Source organism: Anastrepha ludens, chromosome X, assembly GCF_028408465.1.
Source record: "Anastrepha ludens isolate Willacy chromosome X, idAnaLude1.1, whole genome shotgun sequence".
NCBI lineage: Eukaryota > Metazoa > Arthropoda > Insecta > Diptera > Tephritidae > Anastrepha > Anastrepha ludens.
Genome location: NC_071503.1, coordinates 60,191,528 through 60,211,261, shown reverse-complemented (window position 1 = coordinate 60,211,261; position 19,734 = coordinate 60,191,528). Strand labels below are relative to the sequence as shown.

The following is a 19,734-nucleotide window of genomic DNA, read 5'->3' as shown; positions in this document are numbered from 1 at the left end:
ATCGTGAAAGACGTGTTGTGTATGTGGTACATAGTCTCATGCTTGACTCAGGTTCAAGTCCTGTACACAGTTTTCTTTGTTCGATATTTTTATTCAATTTTTTGTATTTGGTTTAATTAGAATTGATTTAAAATAGTGTATTCAGGTTTTTCTAATACCTGTTATTTAGAAATTTATTTTCTTTATAACATTATTCATACTTCTTTTGAATTGATTTATGTATATTATATGTAAAACAGCCATAAAGGCAATCATTTGAATATGCAGTCCTATATTTAATCTCTTCAGTCAAATCTGAACTACTTACATACACATATTGATGAGAAAATATTCTAATATCTATGGATGCATCCAGAAAGCCAAACGCGCATGCACGCATATGTATATCACTACATATTATAAAACAAAGTCGCTTTTTCTGTCCCTATGTCCCCTTATACGCTTAAATCTTTAAAACTACGCAACGGATTTTGATGCGGTTTTTTTTAAAGATAGATTGATTGAAGAGGAAGGTTTATATCTATATAATGTGAAGAAATATATAAAGGGGGCGTGACAATCGGTCAAAATGTGGCAAAAAAACATAATTTTTTTGTTTTCACGGCCATAAATCATAAACGAATGAACCAATTAAAATGAAACTTTCTTGAAGTTTAACTTTGAAATATTTACTTTCGTTCTGCATCAAAAAAAATAATTGATTTAATTGTTATTTAACCAAAATTGTTTAAACAAAAGCAGCTCTTTTTCCAAAAAAAGCTGTTTGTGTGTGTGTTCGCTGTCAACCGAATGAAGCAACAAGCGTTAAGCGATAATCTCACCACACCTCATTAATGTTGAATTACATCGTATGGTGATGTATGTATGTATGTATTTACGAATCGCTCGCATTATTTCATTTCGGACATATGTACATATGTATTTATGTATGTACTGAATTCCATGTAATTATATGTACATACAATTTTACAGCGAAATAAAACGCTATTTTCAGGTTCTATATTAGTAAATCGCACATAATTAAAATACAGTTTTTGAATAGTTTTTATTGATTCGGAGCGCGTTTAGTTTGCTATCAATTCCATACAATAATATTTTTTGTCATTTACTTTTTACGACAACTAATAGCTTATTTTCGAAGCGATTTCAACAAATGGGTACAACATTAATCCTTATCCAATTAAATACATTGTTGTTTTCATATAGATCTATGTATATGGCTCTTTACAGCATATAATTAAAAACAATATTTTTCAAGATATTACAACAGTAATTAGTAATTGAGATCTACCGGAAAAATTGCGTTAGCTGTTGCGTCATCCGGCATTGCCGCTGCTCTTTTGGAAAGAGGCCGAACCACACACTCTACAATGAAGCACCCGCTGAAAATCGCCACCGATGATGATAACAGCGTCTGTAGTGTTTCTAGACAGAGCAATATAGGAAAATTGATGCGTGACTGCTCATTAATAGTCTGGGACGAAGCTACCATGTCAAACAAGACGTCTGTGGAAGCACTGGATAGGACAATGCGCGATTTGCGCAACAAAAATTCACCTATGGGTCGATGTACAATTCTGTTTTCAGGAGATTTCCGTCAAATCCTACCAGTTGTGACTCGAGGAACACGTGCTGACGAAATAAATGCTTCGCTAAAAAGATCCCACCTTTAGTCGTATGTCAATAAATTAGAGCTTAAAACTAATATGAGGATTTCGTCATCTTCACGTGAGAACAGGCTATTTCCAGAGATGCTGCTAAAAGTTGGCAATGGAGAATTAACACAAAGTGAGGGAAGGATTAACCTAGAAAACCTTTGTGTTTTGATAGACAACATCCAAGAGTTAGTCAACAATGTCTATCCAGACATTGATAACATAAGTTATAAGACAATATCTTGGTTTAAAGAAAGAGCTATTCTGTCACCAACTAACGAACAAGTAGATAAAGTAAATAACTTGATTATTTCAAAGATTAATGCGCCGACGAAAATATACTACTCGGTCGATACTGTTCTCGATTTGGAAGAAGCTGTTCAATTTCCTACAGAATTTCTAAATTCTTTGAACCCGTCTGGACTCCCTCCTCACAAAATGGAGCTGAAAATAGGTTGCCCTGTTATTTTATTAAGAAACCTAAGTCCACCTAAACTTTGCAATGGCACGCGTTTGATGGTAAAATCACTGAAAACTTTCATAATAGAGTGCACAATACTCACAGGATGTGGTACCGGAGAAGATGTATTGATTCCCCGAATCCCTCTAATACCATCGGATCTACCATTCCAATTTAAACGCTTACAATTTCCGGTAAAGACATCTTTTGCAATGACCATTAATAAATCTCCGGGTCAAACCTTCAACGTTGCAGGCTTAGATTTGAGTGTTGACTGTTTTTCACATGGCCAACTGTATGTCGCTCTTTCAAGAGTAACCTCTAGAGAAAACATGTTTGTATTGTCTAATGACAAGAAGGCTATGAACGTTGTATATAAAGACATTCTGTAATATATTAATTGTTGTAAAAATAAAATAAATACATATGTAAAAATGCAAAAAGTTAATATGCAAAAATTTAGGGTATGAATTTAGATATCCCAAAGATAGCAGGAAATCTTCATGCTATAAGGAAAGGAGAATTGTTTTACTCCAAATTTAACGCGTGTGGGCCACGGGCAATAATGAATAAGCCAAAACTACTGGATCGATTTTAATCATTTTTTCAGTGAGTGACATAGGGTATATATTTTATACCCGTGCGAAGCTGGGCGGGTTGCTAGTAAATATATGTAAATATATACAAACCTTCAACGAACGCAAAATGTATGCATATAAAAAACAACAACTGCGACCGTCTTCTTGTCCGTCAGTGAAAAGATGGGATATGTATACCCTATCAGCAAAAAGAACCGGGAAGGTGATGTTGACTGTTTCCTTCGATTGCATAGTCCACCATGAATACCTTCCATCGGGCCAGACAGTCAATGAAAATATTATTTATCCGTTTTGAAACCTTAGAGAGATGCTGTGTGTTGCAAACCGCCGGAAATGTGAGCAAACAATTCTCAGATTTTGCATGATGATAACGCGCCATCGCACTGATCAAAGAGAATACAAATCGGCCTGCCGGGGGTGTTTGGAGGACTGGGTTAAACGTTGGCACATGTGTGTTGCTTCAGACGGGTCATATTTTGAAGGAGATAATATAAATTTGCCTTAAATTTAACTCTGTTTTGTTTAATTTAAACATTCCCGGTACTTTCTGATCATAAGATACATATATGCGGCTTTGCGGACAGCAATGTGTGATTCGCTGGAAGTCTCATTAACTCGCGACTGTCGCACAGTTAGAAGACATATTTACATACATATAAAAGGGTGCATACATACATACGGAGCCGCGGCCACTCGACATGACAAAAATTTAAGATTTATCAAATATTGGCAAATAATTCCACGCGAAATATTCCAATATTGACTATTTTCGAATGGTCGCGAAAATTGGCATATGGGCGGCTCGTTTTATGAATGAAATTGACATATGAGCTCCAACTTATGAATGAACTTTTTGTTTTTGCTCTAAATTGTTCAGCGCCGACGCTGATAGAATCATGGCCGCTGCGACTGCGTCTACGAATGTATTTTGTTTTTGTAGTCGGTATGCTTAGATTTTAGCTTTGGGCGACATGCGCATGTGAGGTATGTGTTTTTGTTGTGTTCTAGAACATTTTAGAATGTGTGGTGGCAAAGCGGCCATCGCGTTGCGCTTGCTGTTGCTTTTGCGTCTATCAAAGTATTGTGTTTTTGTAAGTACAATATTAGGAATATCGACTGGTGAAAGACAAAAGTACACGGAAGCAAGAAGGGAGCGCTGTGCTCGAGCACATATGCATGAATGTATGTACGTGCAGGGATGTAGTAACATATGAATACAATTATTTTGTAGGAAGTTTAGAAGGCAAGTAGGTATACTCGTATATGTATGTATATATGCTAGGACATAAAGTGGGTATATATACATACATAGAGCAGAATTGTTTTTGCACTTGTTAGGAAGAAACTCGTTCACTAGTGCGTATGTGTATTTGATTTCTTGTAAGAATGTGATGTGCTGTGACATGTGTACATACATAAGTCAAGGTTATTTGGGCATACTTGCATATGTGATATGATGTTCTTGCGCTTATGCATTATTGTTTTTCATATACAAATGTACATACATACATATGTATGTAAATGCTGTCGAATACATAAACTATAAATTGACATACAATATAAAATAAGTGTTGATTTATCTTAAACCGTTCTTTTTTTCTGAATGCAAATACCTCCTATTGACATGTACATACATATTATGTACTTATGTACCATAAATTATCGTATATGATCATTTATTTACATATAAAGTATACGTTCATTTATGCACATATGTGTGTAATGAAAAACTTCATGAATTACTTTCAGAACTTTATTAAAATTTATTCGCGTCGCGCGCATGCACAAAACCTTTTGTTCACAACGCAGGCGCAGAAATAAACGCTCTGCGTATTTATCCTCCCCACGTGACTCGCCATCAATTCTCGGTGGAAATTTTTTTTTTTTCGTTTTTAAATTTTTTTTTTTTTATTGTAATCGTAAAAAAATTTGTAATAAATTTTATGTATCCGCTTATCATTTCAAAAGTAACAAAATGGTAAAAAAATAAGCAGTCGAAGAAATATGTAAACGCACCGCCTATTTTTCCTCGCCACATGTTAGACTCGAATTCAATTCCCGACGCAAACTGTTTTTTATTATTTTTTTTTTTTTTTAATCTTTTTTTTTTTAATGTAATTGAAAAAGAAATTATGTAATAAATTTTACGTATTCGCTTATTATTTCACAAATACGAAAATAGTAAAAATTTAATTGGTTTAATGTCGAGGTGAGAAATGTGTTGTGTGTTGAGGTGAAAGATGTGTGGTGTTTCTAATTTTTGTGTGGCCAAAAGTCAGTGAGGTGTCTATAAACTCGGTGTGCTAAATTCCCTCACTTCAAATCTTTCAAATCTCAATTGTACTAAAAAAAGCTCACAGTAACATTTGCACCTTCTCATTGCATTAACATTCTCTGCTGTTAGTGTATTGACGCCGACTTCTGTACCCACTGCTTCACTCAGTTATTCTGCTGCTGCCGCTGCTAATATCAACATTTCAACGCCGCCTACTCTCTCTGCTTCTTCAACTAATGCTGATGCTGTGGCTGCTCACATCAACATGTCGACTGCGGGAGCCAAACAAAGCACTGTTCCCGTACCTAGCAAACAAATGCATACTCAAACTTCGTGGACAACTATTCAAGGGCGAATGCGTAAAGCTAATAAAAGGTCTCGGGATGTAGTTATTGGTCTTAATTCAAGTACTGAGCTTGATGTAGTAGCTACGAATAAGTGGTATCATCTTGCGTCCTTTGAACCTTCTGTAACTGAGGATAATATAATTTCTTATGTTGCTAATAATGCAAATATCGATAAAAACCAGATTCTATGTTTTAAGCTGATAAAAAAGGATACTGATATCCAAAGTTTAAGGAAAATTAATTTTAAGCTAGGGGTTCCGCCATCATTGTTTGACCAAGTTTTATAACCGTCCGTTTGGCCTGCTGACGTCAAGGTCCATCCTTTGAATTTGTTTCAAAAAGCAAGATCGTCCAGGCAAAATAATTAAGCCAACTGCGATAGTACTTGTGCATCACTAAATCATTTAAACATTTATTTTCAGAATATGGGTGGCATTCGTACTAAGTCGGAGACAATTCGCACCCGTAGTTCTCATTTAGATTTTGACGTCATCATTTTTGTTGAAACCTGGCTCAATGCTAACTTTTTTGACGATGAATACTTCGACTCAAACTTATATAATGTTTTTCAAAAAGACGGAAATGTAGAAAGTACGGGTTGCTTTTAGGGGGTGGAGTTCTCATTGCAGTACAGCCTATGCTGCAAGCATTTCATGTCTCGCTTTTAAATGAGGATCCCATTCTTGACCTTACTTATACTTACTTGTATCTTACATACCGCCTAATAGTAATTTTGATCTTTACAAGTCGCATACGGACAACATTGCTTCCCTAGTTCTAAATAAGGTTGATGATAACCATATTAGTGTTTTTGGGGATTTTAATTTTCCGAATGTTTCTTGGTCTTTTAATTTCTGTGAGCACAGTCTAATCCCAACTAATGTCACATCATCACTAGAATCATATGTAATTGATAATCTTTTGAGCCTTGATTGAGTACAAATTAGTTCTTTTGAAAACAAGCGTAACGGAATTCTTGATCTCATATTCGTCAGCGCTAATATTAATAGTTCTATCTCTGAATGCTTCTCATCCTTCTCACCTGCTGATAAACATCATGTCACTTTAATGCTTAACGTTGAGTTTTACGAGTTTGCGAGTAGTAAACAAGACGAGACAGTAGCTTTCAGTTTCTCCTCTTGTGACTTTTCTAGGTTAAACAGCGATTTACATAACATCAATTGGGAATATTTGCTTTCTAGATATTGTTGAGTGCTATTCTACCTTTAAAGCGCAGTTGCTCAAAATTTTTATGAAATACTAGCGGACCGATAGACTTCGTTCTGTCAAATAGATTTTGAATGTGGCAGTTTATATTTCGACGTTAAGACGTTTTTACTCTGCTGACCCTCACACACCCGTCTATCATCATGGTGACGGTCCTGCTTAGGAGAATTGAAGAAAAGGGTCAGCTCGAGTGACCTAAGTATCTTCGCTTCCACGAACTTTGGCCACCCATTTGTGACCCACTAAAAACCCCGACTGGGATGTTTGCCAGGGGGCTTCAAACTAAGAGGGGAACTTAAGGGTCAAACCTGATTGAAAATTAATCTAAAGAGATAGTGGGAACCTAAAGGTGACAAATATTACAAAGTGGGTGCTTCAATGACAAAACATAGAGATAATTATTTATTTATTATTATTATTATTAACATTGGGTTAATAACCGAAAGAATAATGAAATAAAACGTATATAAGTATTTACACTAATCGCTTTATTGTAAATCAAGTGAATCATAATTATTAACAAAAATCTGTTTAATTTTTATTGTAATGCTTTATTATATACCATGTTTTTTGTTTGATTAGCTGGTGAGTATACAAGTCTGATGGTATCCCAATACTGGAACAGGCAACATACAATTGACCATGTGAGAAATAAGGGCTTTCTAGATTAATTAATAATGTTTGTTTTTTGTTATTCTTCAAATATTGTATATACATATGTTTATCTTTTGGTATTCTTAAAATATGTTTGGATTTGTTCAGCCCTGCATGATTATTCTTAGAATTTACTTAACTATTTCATTCCTTAAATCGTTCTGAAACTAAAACAAATGCATAATATTCTTGCATTAATTAATATTAGATCCTCTAACGCGAACACACACACACGAACGCGCAATATTTGTATGGGAAAAGGAAAAGGGCTGTTTTAGGGTTATCCCGGAAATTATTCGAATTTTTCTCGGCGTACAAACCATTCTTGGACTTCAAGGAACATTTTGAAAAAAGAGCTGTTAAGATTGGTCCAATCATTGTTGAGTTATGAGCTTACCAACACATTTTTCGATTCAATTTTATATTATAGATGTACCACAATTTGAAAAACAACCTTTTAAACTTCCATGGTACACTTATCAACTTAAAAAACTTAAAAATAAGCGGAACAAGCAATTTTTAGAATCTAAGAATGAATATGTCTTTATAAATTACAAGTTTTCCTTAAAAAAATTTAACTGTTTCAATAAATTTGTATACAGGAACTATATTCTTCTTTGGCGATTTGTTAAATCTAAAAAGTCAAGCGCTGGAGTCCCTTCTGCAGTTCGTTTTAATGACAAATCAGCGTCTACTCCTGTTTGCCGATTTTTTCAAATCTAATTTCTCTAGTGATGATACGTTCTCGTTTTCTCCTTGTCATGATAATCCACTTTCATCTTTGAACTTTGGCTATTTAAACCTTGTTTCTCTGGACATTGGGAATGGGATTTTGGGACATTGGGAATCTTCTTCGCAAACTGATAAGGATGGGCTGTCCGTAATTTTTCTTAAAAACCGGCTATTGTCCTTCCTCTCAAATTCGTTTTTAATAAATCTTTATCTACGGGAGTTTTTGTCAACGATTGGAAAATCCCAACTTTCACCCGTACTTTCAAGAGTGGCAAAAATAATGATGTGTGCAACTATAGGCGATCTCGAAGCTTTCTATTATTTCTAAATTTTTCGAAAGAATTGTAAAAGAAAAAATGTACTTTGCATCTAAGAGCTTAATCTCGCCCAATCAGCATGGATTTATCTCGGGTAGGTCTACAGTTTCCAACCTGGCTGCTTTTGGTGAATACTGCTTTGGAACTTTTGCTGAAGGTTTTCAAGTCGATTGTTTTTACACGGACTTTTCTAAAGCATTTGATAGAGTTTCTCATACAATTCTATTACGTAAATTAGCCTCGCTTGGTTTCCATTATGTTTTCTTTCAATGGTTGAAATCTTAATTATCCGATATACGATGTATGGTAACGATTGAGGGTGAATGTTCGGAACCTTTACTTGCATCTTCAGGGGTGCCACAAGGCAGATTTTGAGGGCCTTTTCTCTTCGTTCTATTTATTAATGATATTTGTACCTGTTTTTCATTTGCCAGCTTTCTTTTGTATGCCGATGATTTGAAAATATTGATCTTTGACTCACTTTCTTTTTTCAACAGTCACATTTACTTTATTGTGTCCACTTCTTACTCAGTCTTAGGTTTTATACGGTGTAACGGCTCGATGTTCTCAGACCCTTACACTCACAAATTATTTTTACTTTCTTTGTTCGCTCTAGATTAGAATATGAAACCTTTATCTGGAGGCCTCGCCACCGCTTGCTATTGAGAGAATTGAACGTGTACGGAAGGTGTTCCTTAAATATGCTCTCAGGTCGTTAAAATTCTCAAATCCTATCCCTTCCTATCATTCCCGTTTGATTTTAATTAGCTTAAAGTCTCTAGAGAGTAGAAGGTCTATACTCTCACTGTCTTTTGTTTTTAGTGTAATTAAAGGAGAAGTGGACTGTTCATCCCTATAACGTTGCATTTATTTTCATATTCTTACTAGATCGTTACGCAATACTAATCAATTTCATCTTAAATTTCTTAACACGAATTATGCGCGTAATGCTCCTATTGCCGGCGCTTTAAGAGAATTCAATGAGATCTTGAGTTCTGTTGATAATTTGATATTAACAATTGGCTCATTTCCCGTTCAGAATTTTGTTTTTTTCTTCCTTGAACATCCTTGTGTTTCACTGAATCAATGTGCTGTTTGCTTGAATTTTTTTTTTTGCAGAAACCAAACAATTGCAATGTGAACAAAATAAGACTGATTTTTCCGACCGAAAAACATTGGAAAATTGGTTTTTCATATGCACAATAAATTCACCCGGCGTTTCTTTTCTATCTTTTAGCATCTTAACCCAATTTTCAATCAACCGATTACTTCAAATACCATGCAATAACTCAGAAGAATATGATGTAACTTACTGCGTTTACTATGCATTTCATACTAACACGAGTGGCGCATAGCACTTGTCGTTGGGCTTTCTTCACAAATCATAGTAACCAATAATTGCGCCAAGCTCATTTCGTGAAAATTTTTGAATCTCATTTTTATAAACAAATTTGTCGCCTCATTGGAGAAAGCAAATAAATAAATTTTGAAACAGATTGACGCATAAAATGTTATAGATCTGTTCTTTAAACGAAAGTTTAGCTGCGAATTGTTTTTTATTTATGCTTTGGTTAGAAGAATGATTTAAATTTCTTAAAATTACTCAAAAAATATGCAATCATGCATTTGAAATAGAAATATGCTTTTATGGACGAAACATGCGAAATATGCATGCAATATAAAACTAAAAAAACAACGATATAAAGAAAATTAGAATGCCAGTGGAGCGCACTCCACCGCGTGAACGGAGTATACCGCTATCTACCGTGTAAACAACAAAATCAAATCAGTGCTCAACTTACTCTGATAATAATATACATGTAGAAACAAGAGAAACTATGGTTAAAATAAGAGATACAACAATACCGCTATCGTGGAGTGATCAATGCAAAACACCAACAGCTAATCATCATCAATTGGAGAGTCCGGCAATAAAGACTGCTTTGGCGCCCTACAACTATCCGCAAGAAACAGCAGTAACATCATGCACGACAGCAACTGGTACTCACTACTCCATTGTCACCACATCAGCAGCAGCTCTAAGTTCAACAACAACTTCATCCACTTCTCCTGAACCAATCCATACACCTTCAACTCTCATTCAAACCGCAACACGTAGTGCTGAATGTAGCGCACCATCTACACTGATCGCATCGTCATCACCAGTAACGCACAATACAAAATTCAAATACAAAACGAAAAAAAGAGGTTGTCTGTAAAGTCGGTTTACTGACGATAGTTTAACGTGACAACGTCATAAGAAAATATTGATGGAATGGTTGCAATTTTCAAAACAAAATTTTAATTTTGTTTGTTTGATAGATATTTTGTATGGATATAGAGGAGGAGGTAAATAGAATTGCAATGGAATAGGTCAAGTTACATTTACACAAACGTGAAAAATGACGAAACATTTATCAATTCATGAAAGATATCTTCAATTTCGATTGTGCATCAGACGTTAATAAGTCAACAACACTAAGCGGCACCATCATCGATTTGCCTTTTTCAAGACACTTTATACTCGAAACACTCCCTTTCATTTCCTACTTTTTCTATCATCGTCCTTTTCGCAACAGAGAAATGGTTCATTACCATGCACACAGGAAGAAGGCATATGCAAATACAAGTATGTGAATTTATATACCTACATATGCGCATATACATACATATATAATCTATGCTCACTCAAGTAGGACAGAGCCAGATGTCGAACGTTGCCGAACGCGGGGGCCGATTGTGCTCTTTGTCGTTCGTTCCGCGCTCTCGCTTGCAGTTCAAGCACATTAGCTTACATTTGCTTGCGTACGGAATGAATTCGTATATTTGATATGTCCATATGACTTGTATGCATCTTTACATATAGATTTGTTCTTTTTGAAAATTGCGCGAAATCGTATATGTATATGCATGTTTATATACATATATTAGTATACAACATATCTTATAAGGTATATGGTAAATATTACCATACATTTTTTCCTTCATATATAATATAATAAAAAAATTAATAATAATAACTAAAACAACAGTTATTATTAACAAGCTTGGTTTTATTTTAAATTCTTCAAGTAAATCAAATTAATATTAATCCATAAGAAGGCATATGCAAATACAAATACGTGAATTTATATATGTACATATGCGCATATACATACATATATACGCTCACTTAAGTAGGAGAGAGCAAGATGTCGAACGTTGCCGTTCGTTTGCTTTGTTCGTTCCGCGCTTTCGCTTGCAGTTCATTCAAGGTAACGGCAATGAGCAAGGTAACGACAAATGAGCAAGGTAACGACAAATGAGCAAGGTAACACTAATGAGCAAGGTAACACTAATGAGCAAGGTAACGACAAATGAGCAAGGTAACGACACATTTTTTCGTGCAGCCGGCTAAATCGAATTATAAGACGTTATCACGTCAAAAAAGACTTTGTGCAATCACATTTAAAGAGAAACCGCGATAAGCAATCGCCAAACAAACTCGAACTCGAAAATAATAACAAAAAACAAAAGAACAAAATGCAAAGCTCTACACAAACAACTCTACAAGAGTATTGGTTAGGCAATCCAGCTTCATCAAATAGGTTCGATCTCTTGGATGTAGAACCAAATATCAATAAGCCAGAAAGCAACCCAGTAGAAAAAGATCCAGGTACGCAGCGTGCACAAAAACCGCCACCAATATATGTAGGTACAAAATGTGGAAAATGTATGTACTCTAACAAATGCTTTAAATTCCCTGTCAAATACTAAATTTGAAATAAAAGTTCTTAGCCGAAACGTAATTAAAATACAACCGAAAGAAACAACACATTATACAAAAATAATAGACTTACTAAAACAAAAAAAAAAAAAAATTTTATACATTTAGACCAAAAGAGCAACAAGGGCTTAGAGTATTTTTACGACAGATGCATCACTCGACTCCTGTCGAAGACATAAAAAATGAACTTTTTGATCTAGGTCATGAAACAACAAATATTCACAACATACAAATTAAAAACGCTTCAGGAATAAAACAACCTCTGTCACTATTTTCAACTGAACTAAAATTAAACGAAAACAATAAAGACATATACAGTAGAACTCATCTACTCCACTGTAAAATTAGTTTTGAGCCACCGCGTCAAAAAAGAACAATTCCTCAATGTGCAAACTGTCAGAGATACGGACATACAAAAAATTACTGTATGGTAGATCCAGTCCGCGTAAAATGTGCTGGCAAACACAAGACAAATATGTGTAAAATTAAGAACAAAGTGGAAACATACCAAATTAAATGTGCTCATTGTGGCAAAAAACACACAGCTAATTATAGAGGCTGTGAAATCTACAAAAAACTCCAAATACAAAGATATCCAACACTACGCAAAAAAGAAATTCACGCTGCACAAGAACAAAGCAATAATGATCATCAACAGAAAAACCTTGGCACAAATACAAATCAAACCCTAATACCAGGCGTTTCTTATGCAAGTTAATTCCAATGATTAATTTTTATTTAAAAAATAAAATATCTTCAGTCCGAAGATGTTGTTCTTCATTTGAACATTTTATTGGAACTGATCTTATTAATTAATTTTACAATAATGAAACTTAAGAGCTAAAGTGCAATTCAGCAATTTATTTTTTTATTTTTCTTATTTCATATTTTTCAAACAAATACTATCGTGGTTGAAGCATACAATCTTCACTTTGAGCGCAATTATAGTGAAAGTCGCTGGTATGAACCAGAATATATATGTTCCACGTGCTCCATATCACTAAAAAAGTGGAAATCTAGTCAGTGTTTTCAAGATCGTTTGCCATTTTCGAGCCCAATGGTTTGGCATCATCAAGTCATTCACAGACCAGAAGACTGCTACTTTTGCCAAACCAACCTCCAAGGTCAGCGCTTCAAAACACGTAACAGTATAAAGTATCCCGAAGTGCTAACTGCTACGAAACCATCTTTAAGAGAAAATGAAAACAAGCTAACTGAAGTACAAAAAATAGCTGATTCAAGAAGCGGTGATAACAGTTCATCTAATAGTTCACATAGTGATGAACCTTTTATCACAGCTGCGTTAGAATCAAAAGAGGGGCATTTTGTTTCGAATTCAGATATGAGCGATTTAGTACGTGATCTAGAACTCTCATACAGACATGCTGAGGTTTTGGCATCACGATTAAAACAATGGAATCTTGTAGAAAATGATTTCAAAATAACATTAAGAAGGAAAAACTCTGAGCGGACTATTTTCAATAACAATTTTGAAATTGATGGCGAATACCAAAACCTTGCTTATTGTAAAGATGTTGAAAAATTGTTTCAATGCTTTAACACGGAACATCAATCGAAAAATTGGCGATTATTCATCGATGGATCGTGCAAAAGTGAGTATTTCATCGATTTTACGCTTTAAAAAAGAAAGATTTCTCTGTAAACATAAGTCCTGAATTTGATGTATGCTTTTTGTCAGGTTTAAAAGCTGTGTTATTACACAACGACAACGAGTTGCCATCCGTGCCTTTGGCATATGCTACTGATATGAAAGAGACATACGAAACTTTGGCAAAGATCCTTATTCTCTTCTTTTCGGAATGCAAGGAGGTTACACCAAATATCCCTGTTATTTTTGTGAATGGGATAGTCGTGCAAGCAATCACTATGATCGAAAAGAGTGGCCATTGCGAAAGTTTTTCAAAATCGGAAAAAACAATGTTGTTAACATTCAATTAGTAAAAGCTGATAAAATCATATTACCGCCATTGCACTTGAAACTCGGCTACATGAAGCAGTTTGTGAAACGTCTAGATAAAGACAGTGAAGCTTTTTCACACTTAAAAACGACTTTCCCTAAGCTGAGTGATGCCAAAATTAAAGAAGATATTACATTTCAAATAAAATGAAAGTAGCAAGTAATCGTCTGAAATAAAAACAATTTTTTAATTATTAGAAAATTGATGTGCATATTCCATGGAAATATAACCTATTGTATTATTGTACAATATAAAAAATGTTCCGTTAATGTGCAGGGATATTCGTTGGACCGCAAATTCGCAAAATCATGAAGGATGGAAATTTCACTGAGAAACTGAATCCGGTGGAAAGAAGAGCATGGATGAGTTTCATTTCTCTTTGTGAAAACTTTTTGGGAAAAAAAGAAGTGACAACTACGTTGCAGTCGTGGATGAATTTTTGCGGGCCTACGGAGACATGGGATGTAGAATGTCCATCAAAATTCACTTTTTGCATTCACATTTAGACTTCTTTCCGGAGAACCTTGGAAAATTCAGCGATGAACAAGGGGAAAGGTTTCATCAAGAAATTGCGTCAATTGAAAAACGTTTCCTCGAAAAAAACAAAATACATATGTTGGCGGATTACTGTTGGTAGCTCAAACGCGAGACGAGCGATTCTTCGAAGGTCGGGTAAACATTTTTAGAAAAATTTAGGTATGTAAAATCAACAAAAAAATTTATATAAAAAACAGTATGATTGTTCTTTTTACTCCAAGTCAGAACAACTTCATCCCAATTTTCAAAGTTGACAAAAAAAGTACGACCAATACATTGTACACACTGCAATACACATGATGGCCCATATTTTCTATTAACGAAAAACTAACGTAGTTTACGCAAATCCGATTATTGAAAGTAATACATTAATTTCTTCGTTAATAAATGCACTCAAAGAATATTAACAAACATCTTTAATTTTGTTGTAAAATTATGCAATAAAAAATTGTTAAAATTAAAAAAATGATAAAAAAAAGCACTTTCTCCAGGTTTAATCAAATAAAATATTGAAAATCTGTGAAAAAATGACTGAGATATCCGTAGATTACCGCGCAAAGTCTGAAAAAACGGTTTTTTTTATAAATAAATAAAAATTGGAGGGTACAAAAAATATAACAAAAATATTTTCATGCATTATTCGACCATATAAACAACCTACAGTGTGTAATTTGTCAGGTGTATTTCGTTTTTTTTTTGTAGCACAGTGTAATTTGATATTAACAATTGGCTCATTTCCCGTTCAGAATTTTGTTTTTTTCTTCCTTGAACATCCTTGTGTTTCACTGAATCAATGTGCTGTTTGCTTGAATTTTTTTTTTTGCAGAAACCAAACAATTGCAATGTGAACAAAATAAGACTGATTTGTCCGACTGAAAAACATTGGAAAATTGGTTTTTTCATATGCACAATAAATTCACCAGGCGTTTCTTTTCTATCTTTTGGCATCTTAACCCAATTTTCAATCAACCGATTACTTCAAATACATGCAATAACTCAGAAGAATATGATGTAACTTACTGCGTTTACTATACATTTCATACTAACACAAGTGACACATAGCACTTGTCGTTGTGCTCTCTTCACAAATCATAGTAACCAATAATTGCGCCAAGCTCATTTCGTGAAAATTTTTGAGTCTCATTTTTATAAACAAATTTGTCGCCTCATTGGATCAAGCAAATAAATAAATTTTGAAACAGATTCACGCATAAAATGTTATAGATCTGTTCTTTAAACGAAAGTTTAGCTGCGAATTGTTTTTCTTTATGCTTTGGTTAGAAGAATGATTTAAATTTCTTAAAATTTGTCAAAAAATATGCAATCATGCATTTGAAATAGAAATATGCTTTTATGGACGAAACATGCGAAATATGCATGCAATATAAAAATAAAAAAACAACGATATAAAGAAAATTAGAATGCCAGTGGAGCGCACTCCACCGCGTGAACGGAGTATACCGCTATCTACCGTGTAAACAACAAAATCAAATCAGTGCTCAACTTACTCTGATAATAATGTACATGTAGAAACAAGAGAAACTATGGTTAAAATAAGAGATACAACAATACCGCTATCGTGGAGTGATCAATGCAAAACACCAACAGCTAATCATCATCAATTGGAGAGTCCGGCAATAAAGACTGCTTTGGCGCCCTACAACTATCCGCAAGAAACAGCAGTAACATCATGCACGACAGCAACTGGTACTCACTACTCCATTGTCGCCACATCAGCAGCAGCTCTAAGTTCAACAACAACTTCATCCACTTCTCCTGAACCAATCCATACACCTTCAACTCTCATTCAAACCGCAACACGTAGTGCTGAATGTAGCGCATCGTCATCACCAGTAACGCACAATACAAAATGCAAATACAAAACGAAAAAAAAAGACTTTGTGCAATCACATTTAAAGAGAAACCGCGATAAGCAATCGCCAAACAAACTCGAACTCGAAAATAATAACAAAAAACAAAAGAACAAAATGCAAAGCTCTACACAAACAACTCTACAAGAGTATTGGTTAGGCAATCCAGCTTCATCAAATAGGTTCGATCTCTTGGATGTAGAACCAAATATCAATAAGCCAGAAAGCAACCCAGTAGAAAAAGATCCAGGTACGCAGCGTGCACAAAAACCGCCACCAATATATGTAGGTACAAAATGTGGAAAATGTATGTACTCTAACAAATGCTTTAAATTCCCTGTCAAATACTAAATTTGAAATAAAAGTTCTTAGCCGAAACGTAATTAAAATACAACCGAAAGAAACAACACATTATACAAAAATAATAGACTTACTAAAACAAAAAAAAAAAAAAATTTTATACATTTAGACCAAAAGAGCAACAAGGGCTTAGAGTATTTTTACGACAGATGCATCACTCGACTCCTGTCGAAGACATAAAAAATGAACTTTTTGATCTAGGTCATGAAACAACAAATATTCACAACATACAAATTAAAAACGCTTCAGGAATAAAACAACCTCTGTCACTATTTTCAACTGAACTAAAATTAAACGAAAACAATAAAGACATATACAGTAGAACTCATCTACTCCACTGTAAAATTAGTTTTGAGCCACCGCGTCAAAAAAGAACAATTCCTCAATGTGCAAACTGTCAGAGATACGGACATACAAAAAATTACTGTATGGTAGATCCAGTCCGCGTAAAATGTGCTGGCAAACACAAGACAAATATGTGTAAAATTAAGAACAAAGTGGAAACATACCAAATTAAATGTGCTCATTGTGGCAAAAAACACACAGCTAATTATAGAGGCTGTGAAATCTACAAAAAACTCCAAATACAAAGATATCCAACACTACGCAAAAAAGAAATTCACGCTGCACAAGAACAAAGCAATAATGATCATCAACAGAAAAACCTTGGCACAAATACAAATCAAACCCTAATACCAGGCGTTTCTTATGCAAGTTAATTCCAATGATTAATTTTTATTTAAAAAATAAAATATCTTCAGTCCGAAGATGTTGTTCTTCATTTGAACATTTTATTGGAACTGATCTTATTAATTAATTTTACAATAATGAAACTTAAGAGCTAAAGTGCAATTCAGCAATTTATTTTTTTATTTTTCTTATTTCATATTTTTCAAACAAATACTATCGTGGTTGAAGCATACAATCTTCACTTTGAGCGCAATTATAGTGAAAGTCGCTGGTATGAACCAGAATATATATGTTCCACGTGCTCCATATCACTAAAAAAGTGGAAATCTAGTCAGTGTTTTCAAGATCGTTTGCCATTTTCGAGCCCAATGGTTTGGCATCATCAAGTCATTCACAGACCAGAAGACTGCTACTTTTGCCAAACCAACCTCCAAGGTCAGCGCTTCAAAACACGTAACAGTATAAAGTATCCCGAAGTGCTAACTGCTACGAAACCATCTTTAAGAGAAAATGAAAACAAGCTAACTGAAGTACAAAAAATAGCTGATTCAAGAAGCGGTGATAACAGTTCATCTAATAGTTCACATAGTGATGAACCTTTTATCACAGCTGCGTTAGAATCAAAAGAGGGGCATTTTGTTTCGAATTCAGATATGAGCGATTTAGTACGTGATCTAGAACTCTCATACAGACATGCTGAGGTTTTGGCATCACGATTAAAACAATGGAATCTTGTAGAAAATGATTTCAAAATAACATTAAGAAGGAAAAACTCTGAGCGGACTATTTTCAATAACAATTTTGAAATTGATGGCGAATACCAAAACCTTGCTTATTGTAAAGATGTTGAAAAATTGTTTCAATGCTTTAACACGGAACATCAATCGAAAAATTGGCGATTATTCATCGATGGATCGTGCAAAAGTGAGTATTTCATCGATTTTACGCTTTAAAAAAGAAAGATTTCTCTGTAAACATAAGTCCTGAATTTGATGTATGCTTTTTGTCAGGTTTAAAAGCTGTGTTATTACACAACGACAACGAGTTGCCATCCGTGCCTTTGGCATATGCTACTGATATGAAAGAGACATACGAAACTTTGGCAAAGATCCTTATTCTCTTCTTTTCGGAATGCAAGGAGGTTACACCAAATATCCCTGTTATTTTTGTGAATGGGATAGTCGTGCAAGCAATCACTATGATCGAAAAGAGTGGCCATTGCGAAAGTTTTTCAAAATCGGAAAAAACAATGTTGTTAACATTCAATTAGTAAAAGCTGATAAAATCATATTACCGCCATTGCACTTGAAACTCGGCTACATGAAGCAGTTTGTGAAACGTCTAGATAAAGACAGTGAAGCTTTTTCACACTTAAAAACGACTTTCCCTAAGCTGAGTGATGCCAAAATTAAAGAAGATATTACATTTCAAATAAAATGAAAGTAGCAAGTAATCGTCTGAAATAAAAACAATTTTTTAATTATTAGAAAATTGATGTGCATATTCCATGGAAATATAACCTATTGTATTATTGTACAATATAAAAAATGTTCCGTTAATGTGCAGGGATATTCGTTGGACCGCAAATTCGCAAAATCATGAAGGATGGAAATTTCACTGAGAAACTGAATCCGGTGGAAAGAAGAGCATGGATGAGTTTCATTTCTCTTTGTGAAAACTTTTTGGGAAAAAAAGAAGTGACAACTACGTTGCAGTCGTGGATGAATTTTTGCGGGCCTACGGAGACATGGGATGTAGAATGTCCATCAAAATTCACTTTTTGCATTCACATTTAGACTTCTTTCCGGAGAACCTTGGAAAATTCAGCGATGAACAAGGGGAAAGGTTTCATCAAGAAATTGCGTCAATTGAAAAACGTTTCCTCGAAAAAAACAAAATACATATGTTGGCGGATTACTGTTGGTAGCTCAAACGCGAGACGAGCGATTCTTCGAAGGTCGGGTAAACATTTTTAGAAAAATTTAGGTATGTAAAATCAACAAAAAAATTTATATAAAAAACAGTATGATTGTTCTTTTTACTCCAAGTCAGAACAACTTCATCCCAATTTTCAAAGTTGACAAAAAAAGTACGACCAATACATTGTACACACTGCAATACACATGATGGCCCATATTTTCTATTAACGAAAAACTAACGTAGTTTACGCAAATCCGATTATTGAAAGTAATACATTAATTTCTTCGTTAATAAATGCACTCAAAGAATATTAACAAACATCTTTAATTTTGTTGTAAAATTATG

At 34.3% G+C, this 19,734-nt stretch overlaps 1 protein-coding gene across 1 annotated transcript in view; it reads left to right on the top strand.

Moving 5' to 3' along the window:
* The first annotated feature begins 10,104 nt into the window (after nucleotides 1–10,104).
* LOC128870118 (uncharacterized) overlaps nucleotides 10,105–19,734 on the top strand; it is a 39,770-nt gene continuing 30,140 nt past the window's right edge. Inside the window, exons 1-4 of the mRNA XM_054112722.1 lie at nucleotides 10,105–10,431; nucleotides 11,720–11,956; nucleotides 16,045–16,401; nucleotides 16,468–16,704. Coding sequence (XP_053968697.1) covers nucleotides 10,105–10,431; nucleotides 11,720–11,956; nucleotides 16,045–16,401; nucleotides 16,468–16,704 — 1,158 coding nt within the window. The remainder of the gene's footprint in view (nucleotides 10,432–11,719; nucleotides 11,957–16,044; nucleotides 16,402–16,467; nucleotides 16,705–19,734) is intronic.